The sequence below is a fragment of the Athene cunicularia genome, assembly GCF_003259725.1.
Source record: "Athene cunicularia isolate RWA chromosome 9 unlocalized genomic scaffold, athCun1 chr9_part1, whole genome shotgun sequence".
In the NCBI taxonomy this organism is placed as follows: Eukaryota; Metazoa; Chordata; class Aves; order Strigiformes; family Strigidae; genus Athene; species Athene cunicularia.
The window spans coordinates 15,257,922-15,276,972 of record NW_020799110.1 but is presented as its reverse complement, the minus strand read 5'-3'; the positions used below and the strand labels follow the sequence as shown (position 1 = coordinate 15,276,972).

The 19,051-nt window shown below is 38.1% G+C and overlaps 1 protein-coding gene across 1 annotated transcript in view; it reads right to left on the bottom strand.

The window, feature by feature from the left end:
• Positions 1-525: 525 nt before the first annotated feature.
• LOC113483533 overlaps positions 526-19,051 on the bottom strand; it is a 71,046-nt gene continuing 52,520 nt past the window's right edge. Inside the window, exons 9-12 of the mRNA XM_026855150.1 lie at positions 18,913-18,993; positions 9,279-9,308; positions 8,169-8,262; positions 526-680 (exon numbers count right to left, since the gene is read on the bottom strand). Coding sequence (XP_026710951.1) covers positions 664-680; positions 8,169-8,262; positions 9,279-9,308; positions 18,913-18,993 — 222 coding nt within the window. The 3' untranslated portion in view covers positions 526-663. The remainder of the gene's footprint in view (positions 681-8,168; positions 8,263-9,278; positions 9,309-18,912; positions 18,994-19,051) is intronic.

Genomic DNA, 19,051 nt, shown 5'->3' with positions numbered 1-19,051 from the left:
TCTGGGCAGATAATGTATTTTTTGACTACTGGTAAAGCTTTGAATATGCATACTTGTTACTTTTGTCTGAGCACTATTTTGTGCTGTAGACCTGGTTGTGCTGCATAAGCAATTGCTTCCTGCAGGTGGTTTGGTCATGCAGCAGAGTAGCTGCTTGGCTAGGTATGTTTGGCATTCAGAGCAGGTGGTTATGACTGTGAAAGCCTTCCAGAGGCCACACACCACTGGGCATCTCTACTGAATGGTGCAGCTGTTTTCCAGAGCTTGCAGTGCAAGAAAACCAGCAAAATGAGAAGGGGACACAATTGTACAGGCTTGAAATGGCCACAATCGTTCTACAAATTTAGCGTAATGAATTAGGAGTGGAGCTCCTTGTGGTTCCAGCATGAGAAAATTCAGTTCATGGAGTTTTTTTTTTTTTTTTTTTTTTTAATATTTTATCTCCATATTAACAGCTTTTTCTCACAACAGTTTATTTACTCCTATGCGTATGTACACACTGCCTCACACTCCTCTACAGCTAAGAATGATCCAGCAGTACCCTATCATCTTCTGCATTTGTTCAGATTCTTGGAAAAATGCTCAGGGGAGGCAATGCAGATCTGATATATGGATGCCAATTTGTCCCTCTGTTTTAACAACACAGTCAAGGTCTGACCTTCTTCAGCTTCCAGTGGTTTCTGAGTAGAGGAAGGAAAAAAAAAAAATCACCAGACTATTATAGATGAAAAGAGCTTTGAAAATGGAAAGAGCTTAATTAATATGTCATATATTTGTAATATATTTGGATTTTTAGTTACCTTGACTGTTTAAGATTTTGGCTGAGACACTGGGATTTTCTATGCTTATAAAGAAATGTGTACACATACCTGTAAAGGAAGGTGCAGCATATGTTTTTTCTAATCAGAAGAGATTTAAATGATTTTTAATATCTTTTGTGAATCACTACTAAACTGGCAACTTCTCAAGCTTTAGGAGAAAAGGAAACAAAAGAAAAGCCTTTAGATGCCCACAGTAGGTGGCATCAGCTACTGACCTATCTACTAATAAGGCAAATGAAAGGAAAACAGCCTGAGAGGAACTAAATAGCAGTGAGCTGAAGTCTTGAGGGGAGAACAGGCAAAGGAGGCATACAGTGCTAAATTCAGCCTGACTATAAAGCTCTGTCAAACCACAAGTTGAAGATGCTACCATATATAACAGCATTGCAACAGGAAAAGATATTTAATTGTGTTATAGTCCTTTGACTTGAATACAGGTGATATTGAATTGCTGAACATGGCTGAAACCAGGAAGTCTAATAAGAGTTTTTAAGAAAATAACATATAGCCTGGGAGCAATCACTAGGGCTAGCCAGGCTTCTGCTTGCTGTTATAGGATCTCAGTCCTAGTGGATGATCTATGGGAAATAGCTCTGAAATCAAATTAAGCTAGCTGGTCGGGCTTCAAAATCAGCACCTTATGCAGTAAATAGGAACATGGGACAGAATAAATTAAACAGAAAAGTCAGAATCATAATTATAAATGTCTTCCTTAGCTGCTTTGGAAATGTGTAATGCTTATTATAGTTTCTATACATCTTTCTGTCCCTTAAAGACTCCCTCGAATATTTAGAAGACAGATTTCCTTAGAACCCGAATACTTTTCCGACATTCACTTTTAACCAAATAGATACTTTTAATTTGTTTTTAAAAATAATAAACTTTTTTCTTAAGAAGTTCATTGTTCCTTTTTTACATTTACCATAAGATCAGCATTAAGGGTTAAACTAATCTAGTTATATGTTTAATACCTAAGTTGATATATTTTGGATAATTATAAATTATTAAATTTAATCTATAGGTAATGGCCAGCTAACACACTATTCTGATAAGCCTTTTTAAGAACTTCCTCAGCTATGGGACAGTTATGCTACTACTGGTACGGCCCCATGTTGTTTCTGGTTGTTTATTATATATCCTGGTTACTTTGGCATTTGACTCATTTTACATTTATAACAAGCATAATTTGGTTTGGTTTTAACTCTGAAATAATATAGGAAACACAATGAAAATATTTTAAAAACATGCATGTATTTTTGTATTTTTTTATTGGCTTAGGGGACAAGAGGATTAAAGCATCAGTGTTTTTTTGCAAGTTCCATAGCAAAAAAATAAAAAGAAACATCTATATAGAATTCTTGCCTTTTTGTTTGGACAGATTCCTGCAATTTCTTCCCATGGCTTTAGTGACTCCTGGAAATTTCTCATATAGTCCATACCGTCAGCAGGATTCTTTCCCAGATTTCTCACCCTTTTTAATTTGTATCCCTTAGTTACCTGCTCCATCCTTTCCTTCCCCCTCCCTTCTACTTCAACACTAATAGGCCCAATGGAATCCACCTTCTAAATGAAATCAGTCAAGTCACCTCAGCTTTGATTGCTTTATTCCCATGCTGTAGAACGAAAGCACTTTGTTGAATCAAAAATGTTCTACATTCAATTGTCATAAATAACAATGTACAACAAAGAACTTAAGCTATCAACATAAACAATACAATATGAAAGTGTGCTTCAAACCAGATGCTGCTTTATTTCTGCCCAAACAGTTTGAAGAGCCTGTTAAAATGCTTCAAGTTGCTGTTTACAGAGGGTCAAATGAACATTTTTCAATGAAATGTGTCCCTTCTGGTTCCTTAATGATTAAATACAGTGGAACAATAGCCATTTAAAATAGCAAAAGAATATCCGATGATTTTTTATTGTTAGGATTGTTAAAATAGGAGGAGTTGAAAAGCTTTGTGTGAGGTGAGAGAAAAATGCTCTGACAGCATCAGAGCCACCTCAAAGATTTTGACAATTTGTCAGAAATCACTGCACTTTCCAAGTAGCCTTTTGCAGGACTCCTGGGAAAATAAACAGCATCTTCCCTTCACTCAGACTGGCAAACAGTTTTTCCCACAATCCACTCAAAATGTTGTGCCATGTTCCCCCCGCCCTGAAATGAGCATTTCCAAACACAGATCTTCCCTCTTGGAAGAAACAACCTATCTAATTAAATTCTGCATACTTGTGCTTTTGGAAAAGGGTTCTCTCTAACTGCCAAGGCTCCAAGTTTGCCTCCTGGATCTTACTCCTGCTCTCCCCACTCACCCATGTCAGGGTTCAGCCTACTCTAGGTATTCCATTTGATTGCATGTCATTAAAAATGCAGTTGTTTTGAGTTTTGTTAGTAGAACTTCAACCTTTAGAATACACTTTCATCTATAAAATAGAGATGATTTTCATTGAAAAATAGTCTGCTTTTGTGCAAAGACACTCATGTTTTTGGAATGTCAAATGTTGACCTAAGACTGAAGCTGTTCTTGTCTGATAAGAAACCAACCATTTAAAAAATAAAAAAAAAAATAGGGAAAAAGAAGTAAACAATGCTTTTTTTTCTAAATGGTCTGGGACAAAATTGTATTTCTTTTCATGTTTGCTGAAAGCCTCAGTAACTTTTCAGGATTTTGAAAATCAGAGCTATCCAGCTACTGCACCTCTGTTGAACTCTATGGAGGAATACCACTCGGCATTTGTGACTTTTACTCCATCCAGCTATCCATGCTTAAACCTTGCAGAGCAGGATTTTGCTCTATAGTGGAAATGAAGTCAGCAACATTTCTGTTAAATTCACATTGTGTTGGGGAGTCTGACTTTTTGTGTAAACACACCCAGTATGCAACCATCAAAACAGTCAAGGAACAACAGCAATAACAAGTAGTAAGTTTTTGCTATGTGAACATCTGTACTTAGTTGTAACTTCCTCATGTGCCAGGAGCTTTATAAGACATATAATTAATAAACGAGATTTTTGTTAAACTGGTCCATTTAGATCAGTTATATAATTGTTTTCCTTACGAAACTGCAAGTTTATGATGAAGTATGGTAAATTTCACAGTGCTTCTTTCTAGGTAGAATGCTTGTTTCAAGAGGTAAGTCCTTAAAACTTCTTGCCTCTACTGAGATATCTAAGTTGATCCTGTTTGGCCTTTATATACATGTGCAGTGGGGCAAGAAAATATAGGGAGCCTTCCCCACATTGAAGTCTTATTAGGCAGGACAGAGCTCCAGATGTCCCTATTTCTGGTGAGAACGAGTTCTTCTTTCCTATGCTTGATGTCCTAAAAGAACCATAAAGGTGCTGGGGGATATTGACTATAAATCAGTCTGAAGATCTGGCAAGAGCTGAAGTGGTTGGTGGTATATGGGCGGGGTTATTCTCTGGTGGATTTGACTGCTGGGGTGTTGCAGTACGTGCGGTACTGATGTGGGACAGGTAGGCACAGTGGGGAAAGGTTTTCACTCTGTGTAGTGTCAGACAGCATGTAAAGGTCTATGCTAGCCTATTAGCAAGTTTACAGGAGTTTCTGGTCATTTGGGAGAGAAATAAGCAAAGTGTAGAAAGTGCTATATGTATATATGCGTACATATATGTATATATAAAAAGCTGTATGTATGTATAAAAAGCTATATAAAAATGTGGGTGATGCTTGGCTGCATAGGTTTTTCAGCAGCAGTCCTCACTCCCCAGACTCAGCTTTATGTTTGTAGACTCCCCCTCTTCTCCCTCCTTCTTCTTACTAAACTCTCACCAATGGGCTTAGACTGCACAATATGGGGTTGGGTGGACCAGTCAGATGATGGCTTTTATTGGATGAAAATTCAGCAAAATGAGTAAGAAAAGGTCACTAGTGTGTTGAAAATCCCGCTAGCCATCACAGATAGGTACAGTAGCCAGGCTGCCTCTAACATACTCCATTTCCACAGATAACAACTGATGTCCATTAGGCCTAGCTCAGCTGCACACATTAAGCTCTTTGCACTGCATGAACTCCCATGCTAAGTGAAGTGCATCACTGTAACTGATTTTCTACACCTCTACCTTAGCTTCCTTCAAGAACTATGGCAAAAAATAATTACTGCTTTAGCTCTCTTTAGCTCTCTTTAATTACACATTTATCCATCCCTGCCTTTCTGCCTTCAAGAACAAATTTTGAAAGTACACAGGAGACAAAAATACATTGGTTTTACATTATGGCAAAAGTTTCCTGTTCTCAGGTACTGTATTCCACCTTCAGTGGAAATGTGGAGTAAAATCCTTGCCTTCCAAGAAGTTATGCCAAGTTTACACTGTTAAAGTGAACAGAAATCTTGGCCTGGATCCTTTGATATGTAGGGTACAAGCCATTTAATTTTAGTTAGGTTTCTTTCCAAACTCCAAAAAGGATCTAAGGAAAGAAGAAACCATATTAAGGCGGTGATGGACCTCCAGTATTTGGCTCATATTAGTTCTAGCTTAATGATGTCATTCCAGTGTGCAGAAATAGTAGCTAAACTCTGGAATGGATTGTTTAGAGGATAGTAACAGGTGCCACTACTATGAAAAATAATCGAATAATTTAAAAAGTAGAGTGACAGAAGGCTATCAGAATTTACTTAGCTGAAGTTAATCCTGCCTTCAGACAAAACAGTGGGCCACATGATCCCCCTTTCTGACCATTTTATTATGATTCATTCTAAGATTTTCTGATCCACTTTCTTCAATTTCTTTTGGGTATTCATCATGTAACCATCTATGAATAGTACAGGGCACTAAAGAAGTTTCCTCACAACTTTCTGAACCTTCCATGAGGAAGACAGAAGTGATGGACTATTAGTCTTCCCCTTGCACAGAAGGACGTACAGTTAAGGAACAGACAAAACGTGGTGTTAGCTTCTTTCACCCATCCTTCTTTTGACCCTTTGCCACCCTACACAGACCTACTAGTCACCCACTAGCTCAAAGGAGAGGCTCAGTGGAAGAGAAAGGGATGTTTTGCTTCTCTTTAGGAAGGTTACAGTTCAGTCCTTGCATGCACACCCACCTTTCTTCACTTAAACTGAAAGTCATTCCTTTATGAATTCACATCCAGGAACATTTCAGCTATCCACAAAATCACCTTTCTCCTTGATGTTATTTGGACTCATGGACTTTTTTTTTTTAAAGATATCTTTAGTACAGAGCTGATAATTACCTCTCCCTAGTAAGTTTATATGAGAACTACACCAATGTGCATGGCCAGAAGGTTTGTACGATTCTGCACTGTATACATCTCTGTCAATTACTTTATTTTTCCCCATGTTTCATAGAACTTCTAGCAAGATCATAACTGGTGGCTTGTTGCCTCAGAAGTTTGAAAACACTGTCATCAGTTGAGTTTTGGACTGCATTAGCTTAGTTTGAGAGTCATGAGTTTCTGCTGCCAGCAGTCAGTTATTGTCTTCAGGATATTCACATAAGAGCATCCTGAAGATACATCAAAGTCAAATTCCCCAAACTGGCAATATTAAATAATAATTTCATAGCTTTTTGAGATATATGTGTAAGAATGGTTGGCCTACCCACACACTGTACAGAAAAAACAGCATACATCCTCACTTTGACTGAATTGGCTGAGCTTGTGAATGAGCTACACATGCATGTACTCAAAAGATCCTCTATACACACAAACTCAACCGATACCTTTGGCAGCTCCAGTGGAGCATGGAATATGAGCCTGAACTGAAAAACTTGCATATACAAGGGGGATTCTAGTTCTCCTTTTGCGAACACAGATGTAAATCAGGAGTATGCCTCTGACAGCCAGTGGTTCTACACTGCACAGGCAGTGTTACTGAGCAGGGAATCGGGGCCAGGACAAAGATCTGGAATATTGCCAAGTTGAAGCAATATTAGGTTGATACCTGCTCTGAAATTCTATAGAAACCCTCATCTCCAAGTTTATTAACCGACAACTACAGATGCTTAAATAATAAAACAAAAAAAAGCCCCTGTGTGTTTGTGAAATCTGGCCTTTATTTCATATCACTTTCATGATAAAAAGTGTTAGAAAAATGTCTTAAACCACTACTTGGGGATTTCCTCCAAGCACTATGCCAGCTGCTCTCAGCCTCCATTGTGAAATGACGGGCTGCTGGCATAGCCAAAGTACTTTACACTCCAGCAACCACTGGATGCATAACAGCCCTTTGGGAGTCATTACCAACTGGTGTAATTTAGGGCAGCCCTGAGGCAGCTCTAAGTCACAGTCTCCAGGAACTGGAGGCTATAAAGGTGGCATAACACCTCTCTTCTAGGTCTATAATCTGCAATAACATTTACAATACAGCCTGCATCATATTATTTCCATGTTTAATTAGAGTAACGAATATCAAACCTTTTAGTTTAACACTACCCCGTGTACTGTTACCAGCTCTGTATGTGATTTAATGGGTGATCAATCATTCACATATCAGTGGTGATGTAAACCTGATGTTCATTTGCTCTTTTTCACTTCATGCATGGATCTCATGTAACAAGAAAAGAAATATCTACCAGGAATGTGGTAGTTCTGCATTGCTGTTAAATCTCAGCAAGCTCTCCTAGGATCCAAGAAGTAAGGTAGCGTCAGTTTACAGACTGACTTTTCAGTGGCATTGTTCCAAATCTGTGCTATTGGCCAGCCTGGCTTATACTTTGCTTTCATGGCCAAATATGTGATGCATGACATGTCAAGTCAGCTGCTATTTTTTTTAAGACAGTAGATATTGTTGATACAGCTGTGAAAGGATCCTTTCTCCTTTCCAAAGAATTATCGCTAAATTACATTAACCAGAGACCCTCTTCATTGCCTAACAAACACTCTGAAATGAAAAGGTTGAAAACGTTGGGATATTTTTGCCCCATCATCATTTTCCTTTCAGCCTCTTCTCACTACCCATCTGATCTGATGCTGCTGTCCACTTATATTTCTAATGGGTATTACCCTGCCATTCATCTTCAGATACAATTTCTGTTGGAATGAACAGGAAAATCGCCTTCATTAAATCTGAAGGATTAGACCTCTTAAAGAAAAAATTGAGATTTATTCCACTGTTTTAGGCCAGAAAACTGAGTCCAGCTGAGCTCAGGAGGAGATAGGACCAGGGTCAGTAGGGATGGTGGTGTCCCGTGCCAGGGGAAGGAGAGCCGCAGTGTGTGAGGGAAGATGGGTGCCTTGCAGAGCTGTCCTAGGGAACCCAGAAGCTGGCATAGTGTGCAAGTGTCTGTGTGCTCAGGGGCTGAGGAAGAGTCTGGGGTGTCCCAGATAGATACCCCAGTCACAAAGAACACACAGATACCGTTCCGACCTCTGTGCTGCTCTGAAAGTGCTTCCATGTAGCTCTGAAGGACAGCTTCCAAATGCTCCTCTCCAGGAACAAGAGGAGGAAAGCAGCCTGAAACCTGCCAGGGAAAAGGGAGGAATTATTTTGCCAGTGATAGCAATGCAACTTTGTTGTAATCATAGTAATAAAACAAAAGCTGACAAGTGATGACTTCTCTGAGGTGCTTTTAACCTTAATAAGAGCTCCATTAATTTTTCATATTATTGATAAAGCAAATTAATACATATCTCAAGCAAAACATTAAAAAGCGTCAAAACCAAACCAAACTAAGTGAATCTTATTTGTAGAGAATATAATTAAAATAATGTAAATCTTCTTCTGTAAATTAACTTCATGCATAACTAGAAATGATTAGCATGTATAGATACCAACCTCTGTGTTTGTAATTTTGACACACATCCTAATAAACTCAGGGGTTTTTATTCACTTACACTCTGAAAATATTATTCTGTATAAACACACAGTGACTCCGAGAAAGAACTAGTGGGAAGAAGTGAGGCTGGTGGAAGAGCGGTCACTGAGCCTCCCAGGCCGTAAGGGAGAATCTCCTCCCCATGGCAGGGACAAGTGGGGAGAGACCAGCCAAATAATAACTGTTCCACATACCTGTGGGTACCTGGGCACACACCTGAAAGCATGGGCAGTGCATATTTTAGTACAATATTTAGTACAAACAATGCTTTTAGACATCCATAGCAGTGGAGTTCATACCCTAATCCCATGGCAGCAGGGAATTTTCCTAAATTCAAAGAATGAATAATACTTTTTAACCAGTATTAGGGCGGGTGGAATAGGAGACAGTCTCCACAACAAAACAAAATTATCTTCTTTAGTTTTACTTTGTGAGGGACAGTGTGGAGCAATGACTACAAATAAATATCACTAAATATACATGTATATTTTCTTGGGTCAGTTTTCAAGACCATTCAAGCAGGTATCTAAAGTCTGTGTTTGGATGATTAGTGGGAGGTTGATAAGAAAGTGGTAATAATCAGTTTAAATTTTTTAGAGTTTTACAGTAGATTCTTAAGGAAATGAAATAAAAACATCCCCAGTTTGTGTAACAGATCTTACCTGAATCCACAGATACGTGTTATCTGCTTCCTGGAACAAAGACAAACAAAATTCTAAGGTTCCGTTATTAATATATTACCCCCCAAATAATTAAACTTTAACAAAATATTTTGTATTAATTAGTTAATTAAAACAATTTACTTGTTGTTTAATATATAGAGCCTTAGAAGTTCATAAATGCACATCCGAATGCCATGATAAGTGGCTGGGAAGAAAGGCTATCTACTTTGCATACCTGAAAATGTCAGAGGAGGAACCTAGACCAAGATCCCATTCACCAGTATCTACCTGCTTTGCTGACTTCAGGTAGTCAGAGTAGATGTGAACCCAGCCTAAGCACAGGCCTACCACGCACCAGGGATTTTAGCCAGCTCTCTGTACATATTTCTCTCAAAATCAGGACTAAAAGACATTGCTAAAAACCTCTGTCAAGCTCTTGGAGTCTTAAGAGCCTGAAAGAATCAAATCCTCCCTCAAATGTTTTCGTGACAGACTGTTTTATTTCTTGTTCTTGTACCCTCTGTAAACAATAATGTTTATGAGCTAGGAATGGGCATTTGGGAATAAAAGGATAAACAAACAGGAATATTCAATACTTTTTTTATTTATTTCTCAGATATAGAGATAAAGTCTTATTTTAATTAAGCATTTTCTACTTCTGCCTGCATCAGTATTAAAGTTGCAAATTTATACAGGGCAATTTAATGTTTGAGCATAGAGATAATAATCCACATTTTCTGAAACTAGCCAAGAGGGTAGGCTCCTGCCTAGAATTATTTACATTCTTTGACCCTTTAGGCTCAACTCTTTATCCAACCAAATTTATCTAGCAGAATTTGTAGCCTAACTTGTTTGTATTTTATACATTTGGCATTAAGACTGCAGCAGATTTTTACAAGTATCTGGCATATTCTTGATGGCACATCTGGTGAGTACGGACACCGTTCATTAGAACAGTTTTGTAAACGAATAACATGCCAAAGCTTTGACAAAAGTACTTATGGTAGATGTCAATCATTTTTCTTTGCCAGTTTAAACATGCACCCTTCTGGGAATAATTTTTATCTATTCTGGCACACAAAACATTATGAACAATATCTCCAGGCTTTTAAAATGAATGCAGGTTACCATAGTATGTATACTACATGTGAATCACTAATCAAATATAACAGAGGAAGGATGATCCTTACATATATTATCAGCAAAAATGTGTGAGAAACAGCAAGCAAAATAAGTAAATCTCTGGCAGATAATGACTGTATGAAGGACAGGGAGGACAGTGGTCATACAATACAGCAGTCTTTAGCATCACCCACGTCTGGTGGTGCCATTGGACAGGTTTCTTCTTCTCTTGCCAAAGCATGAAGTTTTTTTCTCTTACAGAAAGATAATGATTATCATAGATAAGGAAGGACAATATCAAAAAAGTTAACAAAAATTAGAGGGACTGAATTTGTGCAGAAAAGAGAGAAAGCAATGAAATAATCATAACCTAATTTCTGACACTCATAGAGTCTTGCATTATTCCTCAATTTGTTCTTGTCTTCTCCAAGGAGAAGGGACACCTAGTGTGAGCGAGGGAGCCAGAAATGGGCCCTCCAGGAAGGATGAGACATCACACTGAGGGATTACATGTGGGATAGACTTCGTATAGGTTCTGCTCCCTTCATTCCTGTTTTTTGCCTGTAGATTTTCACTCATGAATTTCCTAAGCTACGTTTCAATAGTGATGACATGTTAATAATGAAGTGGGAATAAACAAGAGCTATAAATCTTACTTTTGTTCACTAAGTTGCACAAACAAAGTCCATACCATTTTGGTCTTTCACACAAACACATCGAGTCTCTTTTAAACATGTACTGGTAGAACATTTCAGATCTGCTGAATACAGTAGGTATTTATGCTTTTATTTTAAATGGGGATTACAAATTATTCGCCTTTTGTCATGCACAATATGCATATTATGGTGTGGATATTGTGTTACCAATTCACTGTAACTAAGTACTTCGGCACTTAAAAAAAAAGCCATTTTTGACCCAATAGACCATAATAGAGCCTTTCAAAGTTGTTTGAGGCAGCTGCCATGAACTGAAAAAGTCATACAAAACGTGCTGTATGTAGAGCAATTTAATATGTAGAAACGTGCATTTTCAGTAAGATACAATGGCTGGTTCAGACTCTTTTAAACAAACAAAAGTACTGGTTGTCATTATCTTCTGATGGTGAGGAAGGCTTCACATCAGCCCTGTCAATAGCTACTAATCAGCAGGTGAAATTACCAAACTACCTCCCCTCCTTACTGGTGAGGGTGGTACCGCATATGCCCAATGAGAGCTTCTATGGGTGTGTTAAAGCAATGCTGTAGCACTGAGAAACTGTAAGAGAACCAGACAATTCAGCCAAAAATGTATTTTAAAAGTATTTTTAGTGTTTAAATAAAAACACATTCTTGTTTTTTAATGTGGTTTTCAGTATGTTCCATCTTTTTAAATTTAGCCTATTGCGTCAATATTTTATATGCCATCATGAATGCTGTCCTCTTGTTAATGAAATAATGATTCAAGCCACAAAATTAAAACCAGTTGGTTTGTCAAATTCTGATCTTAAAAGAAATTCTGTAAGATGACTATGGAGAAAATATACAGAATAATGATAATCCATTTTTGGTAATTAACTACTGAGATTAAGGGTTCCTTTCAGTTGCCTTAAACCAGGACCTGATGCCATCTGACAAGACCTGGGGATGCCACCAGGCCTTCTACTGCTAATTCAAAAGAAAAAATTACTCTTACAGACCCTGTGTCATGTTTGCCAATACCACAGGGGTGTCACAGATACCATGCAGCACCATAGATGCCACTGGACACTCCTGTTTTGGCCAGTGTATCAATCCCTAGAGGTTTATGTCTTAAATTCTTAAAATGATTAGTATGAGCATGGAGGGTGTGTGTGAGTGTGTGTTTGTATGTATTATGCAAGTTTGTGTGATTCCCTATAAATGTTCATAAATGTGTGTGTGTTGCTGTACGTATGCATTAAATAGCAGAGTGATTTAAACTTGCTATATAAACTACAATTTTTTCCCTAAAAAATTATTTCCTTAGAGATTTAATTTTATTTTTAGCAAGAGGACTGCAGCACCCAAAGCTCACAGTATTGCCTCTTCCACTGAGTAATCATTAGAGGGTCTAAATAAAGAATCAAGTGCCGGAGCCAAAGCACACTGAAGTCAATAGGAGTCTTTTCACTGACTTCAATGGGCTTTGAATCAGAGTCTAAATTCTAACTGTTGCTGAACATATTTGCAACCACAACATTTTGTGTGGTACTCTCTGTGGACACAATGGCGGAATTTACTTGGGAAAACAAATGGAAACATATTCTTAGATGGTGTGACCAATATTATTACACACAAAAACTAGGCCTTGCGAATCTCAGTTTTATCACTAAAAAAATAATTAAATGATTCAGCTGTGCACGCGAGGATGTATAGCTAGATAATGTCTCTCCAGGCCAGAAAACAACTCATGCTGATGCTTCTGAAACCACTGCCAAAGGGGAAGAGATGTTGTCAGTGTCAGTGTATTCACATATCAAAATTAGAAGCAGTATTATTTTAAGCATGTTCTTATAAATCATAGTTGCTGCAAAATTTCTAAACAGAGTGAATTGGTGTTTGTTGTTTCCAACACTAATAATCAGCAGTAGTCACACTGGACTTACAGAGAGCATGCTAGTATTGGTATGCCTGATTTCAATTTTAGAAACTACTGTGAACTTAAGTAATTTGCCATTTTGTAAGATAGCGTGTCTAAGGAATATGCAGAGTATTTCCAGCTAAAAGCTATCTGATGCTTGTGTTTTGTAGGTAAACTGGGGAGGTTTTTCCTCATTCCCTTCCTCAGATATGTAATACAATAACAGACATTGCACATTACAGTGACATTCCATTATGTTGCACAGCATCATATATTCCTAGCTCCCGAGGGAAAAAATGACCAGTGGAAACTGAAGCTAGCCAGTGGACTTAGTCAATAATTCACTGGATCTCAGCCAGGTTTCTCAGCCAGATACATACATACATACACATACCCACATAACTCTGAGTTTTAATGATTTTTAGTAGATCAGCGCTGAATTAAAAAAACATTTTGATCCTGTTGCAATAATGTAACCAAAAATTAGTTACATAGTACCCATTAAAAAAAAGAGACTAATTTCAATGGGCGTCCTTTGAAACCTTTGAAGACATTACCAGCTCTCCAAGCATGTTGACTATCTGGAGAATGAATTATATCCTTGTCAAATTTTAAATATCATGCTGTTAAAAATATTAGTCACAGGAGCTGTTTGACAACAGTGTCACAGTAAAGTTCTCTTCTCTATATGAACCTGATAGATAAAACCACGTCTCGGTGTATGGCATCCAGTGGTAAAGGCTGAGCACTGAAAGTTTCCTTGGAGCATTGGCAATACCCTGCCAATAGCTGTACTGTACATGCCATTTAAGCCAGCTGAGTACTGCTTTTCGTCTCCCTCCCTCCAGTTTTTCCATTCCCCAAGGGGCAATCCTTTGGCGAACAACCCATTTAAGTCAAACAGCTATCATGTAAAAGTGAAAATGAGCAACAAAGCACATCCAAGGGAAGCAAGTTAAGATCTAGGCCCCCAGGTTCGAGGGGGGGGGGGGGGCTAAAGAAACCGAGCCAAAGAAATTCTAAAAAGGCACTTTTTTAGCTTAAAAAAATAAGATTAGAAACTGGCTTGTATGAGCCCAACTGTGATTAAAAAAATAAACCTTTTATACTTAAGACAGGATTTTTTTTCTTTTTGTTCTTTGACTTTTCCTTGCAGAGAAAGAGGCTATCTTCACTTAATCAGAGCAAAGAAAGAGTGGCTGAGGCAGAAGCAGCATCATGTGGGTGAAGGTCAGGCCAATTTTCACCCATGTGATGCTGCTTTATCACTCATGGAACAAAGATTAAGGCCTTTCTTTTCTTTATCCTTTTGTGCTTTCCCCCATTACTTTAACAGATCTGAACAAATCCCAGGCAGTTCATCCAAAAGTTCCTTTTAGCTACATTTAGTTCAGATCCTCTAAATTCCACATAAGACTTCATGCTATACCAACATGAAGAGGATATAAAACCCACATGTGTAGGGAGAAAAATGTTATAGAAAAACACAAAAATCATTGCAGAACATGATGACAGAAAAGGCTTTTTCAACTGCAAGAAACTAGGCACATCCAGGAATCAGAATTATCAGTATTACTATTCCCTTATTTTTAAAGGAATATGCTTTCCTGCCACACCAAAATGATGCATGAATATTGATGTCTGGTTAAGATGATGTTAATATGACAAAGCTCTAGTTGAGCTCTGAGATTCTGAAAAAAAACCCACTAGGAATGCCACTTCATCGCTGCCCATGAGTAACCGCCAAAATGTTATATCACAAAAAATTAGCTTACATTGCATATATTTACACATCTTGTTGGTATCCAGCTTAATCAAACATATTATTCCAGAACTGCAACTGCAGAAATAGGACAGGATGTAATTTTTACACAGAGTACCCAGAGGACTGTTTGAAAGGGCAGTTGTTGGATTTGGTTTTATTCAGGTAGGGGCAAGCAGCCCTTCATAGCTTGCTCTTTATCCCTGTTTCAAACCGGCTTAAGGAATGCCTGTTGATTAGTGCATTTATTTAATTTATCAATCTCATGATATTTTGAAGTAATTAGTACAATACGTTGAAATGAAATAATAGCAATCAATTACATAATCATAATGACAAGAAGGTGTATTTCTGGGACGGGTCACAGCTATCCATAACATTTACAGTTTCACATATACTTACTCCATAACATGTAATGTATTAAAGGATATGGAAAATAAAGCACTTAATCATTTAATAAGTGAGGTAGCTATCTTAATATGGTTCCTAGTGTGATGCCATTGGTGCTAGCACCAGGGCAGTTATCAGTGTCCTTCCAGAGTTCAGATTCCCTATTTTCCCACCATGAGTGTAAATGCTGCTCTTCCCATAATGTGTTTTAAAGGGGTAGGAGAAACCCTGCATAAAGCATCAGCTGAAGCACGGAATCACTGCAGTTTTTCATACCAGGCACCAAAAAAATGTGCTTATTGTCCTGTACCATATATTAACCTGTATCAGAATGGTTCTCAACTTATTGTTTTGTAAGATTCATGTCTACCAGACTATGGTCTGGGACTCAGTGAAGTGAACAGAAATGTTATCGTTGACTCCAGTGAGCCCTGGCTTCATCCAGTGTGTCTGAGGGAAATGTTTCAAATATGGGTCCTTTTTACTTCAAGTAATTTTGAGATGTGTAAGTGTATTTATTTTGTATATGTATTATGTATAATTTATATCAATTCTCACACTAATGTAGGTGTGAGAAGTCAGTATGTAAAAACTGCTTGCTAAGAGTAATAGGAGGTTAGTAAATGTTGTTAACCATACATTTCCTAAGAGCATCGTATTCATATCGCTCATACCTGAAAACATCTTCCTATGCATAGTCAGGATTTCGGATGCAGCCCAAAGCATTCTCATCATCTGATAAAACCAGAAGATAGCAGCACTTTTCTTGGACCATCTGGAGATTTAGACAGAAAGTGCAACAAGTCCAGGAGATATGTTTCATGCGCTCTGAAACACAATTTGGGTAAAAAAAGCTGCAAGAACCTCTCCTGTGCCAACCTAAATCCCACCTCCTTTCTTCAGAAAAGAGCTCTGAAAATGTGTTTCCTCTGGCTGTTTTGGTAGGCTATAATTATGTTGCTTTTATCAGGTGACAATATATCACTCTCGCTGAGATTCCTTTAGATATTTGTAACAAAGATTAAATATCTTTCAGTGCAAGTAAACCCAGATGGAAAATTCTAGATATTTCTTATTTTTTAAACCCTCTGATTTTCAAGCAATGTATTTTGTCTCAACACAAGTGAAGGGCTAAGAGCAATGGCTACAGTCAATAAGACATGACAAACTGGGAGTGAGGCTTAGCTGCTCTAAAGATGCTTCTGCCCTCGATCCACCCATATGCTGTATGCTTTTCATTTTCTATTGGAGGAATATGAATTTGAGTAAATGCCATGTGACAGTGTGGCTGCTGTGGAATTTATTCATTTTTCTTGAGTAGGAGATCAATTAGTAATTACTTAAGGGCAGTCCTTATAGGCCATCTAGGTTGGCCCTTAATTAAGCAACAAGACATGACAGGCAATGTATTTCTGGGCAATTTAGCACATCTCTTAGGGAGTTTTTAAAGCATGAGGCCGAAGGTCAAGTGACTTTAACCACCTGAGAAGTGCAAAAATCCCTTAGAAATGCACTGTCTAGAGTGACTTATTGCTGTTATTAAATGGAATTTGTGAATAAAAATAAGAAAGACTGTCAGCCCCAGGCATGAATAGGGCATTATTAACATAGATATGACATTGTTGACAGCTAATCTAAAGCTCCATTTGTGTCCTGAGCTCTAGAGCTATTTCTTTATACTGTATATTAATACAAGGAAGATATATTACATTCTTCATACACTTTTACCAGAGCCATCCAATAAGAATGAGGGATACAGTTTTTTGAAATTTGTATTTCACATTACTTTTGGGGGGCTGAAATACAGCAATTAAACCTTGTATGCCTAATGTCCTGTTTTTGTATTATAATGTAGAAGTCTCCTGAAAGAACAAAATATCCTGAGTTGTAAAATCTCTATCCCTGACACACTCTTCCCTGCCATCCTGAGATCTGCCCTGAATTTGTCTCCCTGGCTCAGCTGCTTCCCCTGTCCCCCACTGCTGGGCTCAGTGTGCCTGATGGTCTGTACATGTCAGTGTGTCCAGGTTGAAGAAGTGCACCAGCAAAATCAGTGTGTAGAGATGAATAAACAGAGCCAATTCCAGTACCATCTTACCTTTGTCTTTCTTGCTGTTTTTTTTCTTTCTCTTCTTTTTTAATGCCCCCTCCCCAACATGAATGCTTTCTAAATACCTTGCATTAAACATGTACAGTAACACTGACAAAGCAATTCTTGTCTCCTGAAATTCTGAATTGCAGAGAATGGACGAGAAGCTGAACATCTGTTGTAAATATTATCTTTCTTCAGAGTGATTGTGTAGAGATGTTGATATGTTCGCTTTGCTTGTTTCTATTGGCTTAATTCATTCTTGGATTTCTTGATATGCTTGTTATTATCCTTACACTAATGCATGCTCTACCCTTTGTTGGTTCTGTTTGTTGATCTATGGTAACACCCAATTCCAAAGATCAAAGTCTTCTCTTGAGAGAAAAAGTGGCTGGGTCAGATCCTAACGTTACTCTGATCAGTACAGCTCCATCATTTCTACAGGAATTGCCAGAATGCTGCACGCGTGTGACCTTGCATTGCCATGGGGTTGCTACCTGCCCAGGGGTCTTCCTGTTGCCTCTCTTCAGTCCCAAAACGCAGTGCCTGGTGGCACTGAGGAAGCATTCTCTTTCCGAGGTGTAGTGCAGCCTATGTAAGTGTGCTGTATGTGAGCACTGTGATGGGCAGAGCAGGTTCTCTGTCCTCTGGGACAGTGGTGCTGCCTTAAGTCGGATGACTCCAGAAAGTACTAGATTGCGCTGCCAGGCAGTCCTGACACTCACAGTATATCTGTATTTTCCAGGAGGCATAACAGCTACTGAGCATGTGGTGTTCAGTTCTTCTGCACATTCACAAGTACGTCTGACATGTTATGAAAGTAGTGGATTTACTGCGCATACTTCAAATATTTTAAGGATATGCGAACACTTATTTGTGTCTGGGAAATCCTGGGCAGAAATATGGAAGTACCGATGTGGATTCTTTGTTTAGGCTCATAGGAACTAAAGTAGGTAAATCTAGAGCTCGTCATGCATGCAGATAATTTGGGGGAATTGTAGGTTTACAATGCAGAAATATTGTGTATATTCCCTGAATCAGTTCTAATTACAAGGGAATGTATTAGTTTCCTTGATGCAAGGAAAGGTAAAATACTCACAAGAAAGGGCTTGAAAGAGACATTTTGAAAATAATATTTTTAATAGCAGTGATCCATAAAGCTGTATTAAATTAGCTTCTTTAGTGGGCTGAGTGCACTGCAGTTTGTGAAATGTTCCACATGCTGCAGTTTGAACCAAGTAACCTGAAATCTAAAAGCAGTCTGACTTGTCTAGTACCACTGCACAAAGAGAAAATTTCTTAAAATTGCTAATAGCAAAAAATGTTGATATCATCTGGCGACAAGGCTATCCTGTTAAGTCTGGGATGAAGAATCTTTTTTAGTGCAACTTTGAAAGCAAGTTGGCCTGACACTCTGACTGTCCTCAAACTGGTGATTTACTGTAAAACAGCAAGAGACATTATGGCATCACATACATGTGATGATATATATGTAGATATTTCTGTGTTATAGAAAAATTGAAATAGGAACAACAACAAAAACTATATATCATGTTCAGGTATCAAAGACAAATGTATTTTGCTTTTTGTGCAAAAAAAGTAAGATAAGATAAAACAAGAAAAAATACAAACAATAAAAAACTGTAAAAATGCTTGATTCTAATGAAACAAAGGAAAGATAATTAGTGACTCACATTTGTGGTTTGGATCATGCTGAAGGTGATATTGAGCCACAAGGAATGACTAATGAGTTGTGCTCCACAGTCCAAGATTTCCTGGAAAACAAAGTAAACCATTAGCCCTGATGGTAGCAAACCCCCCCACCCCCCACCC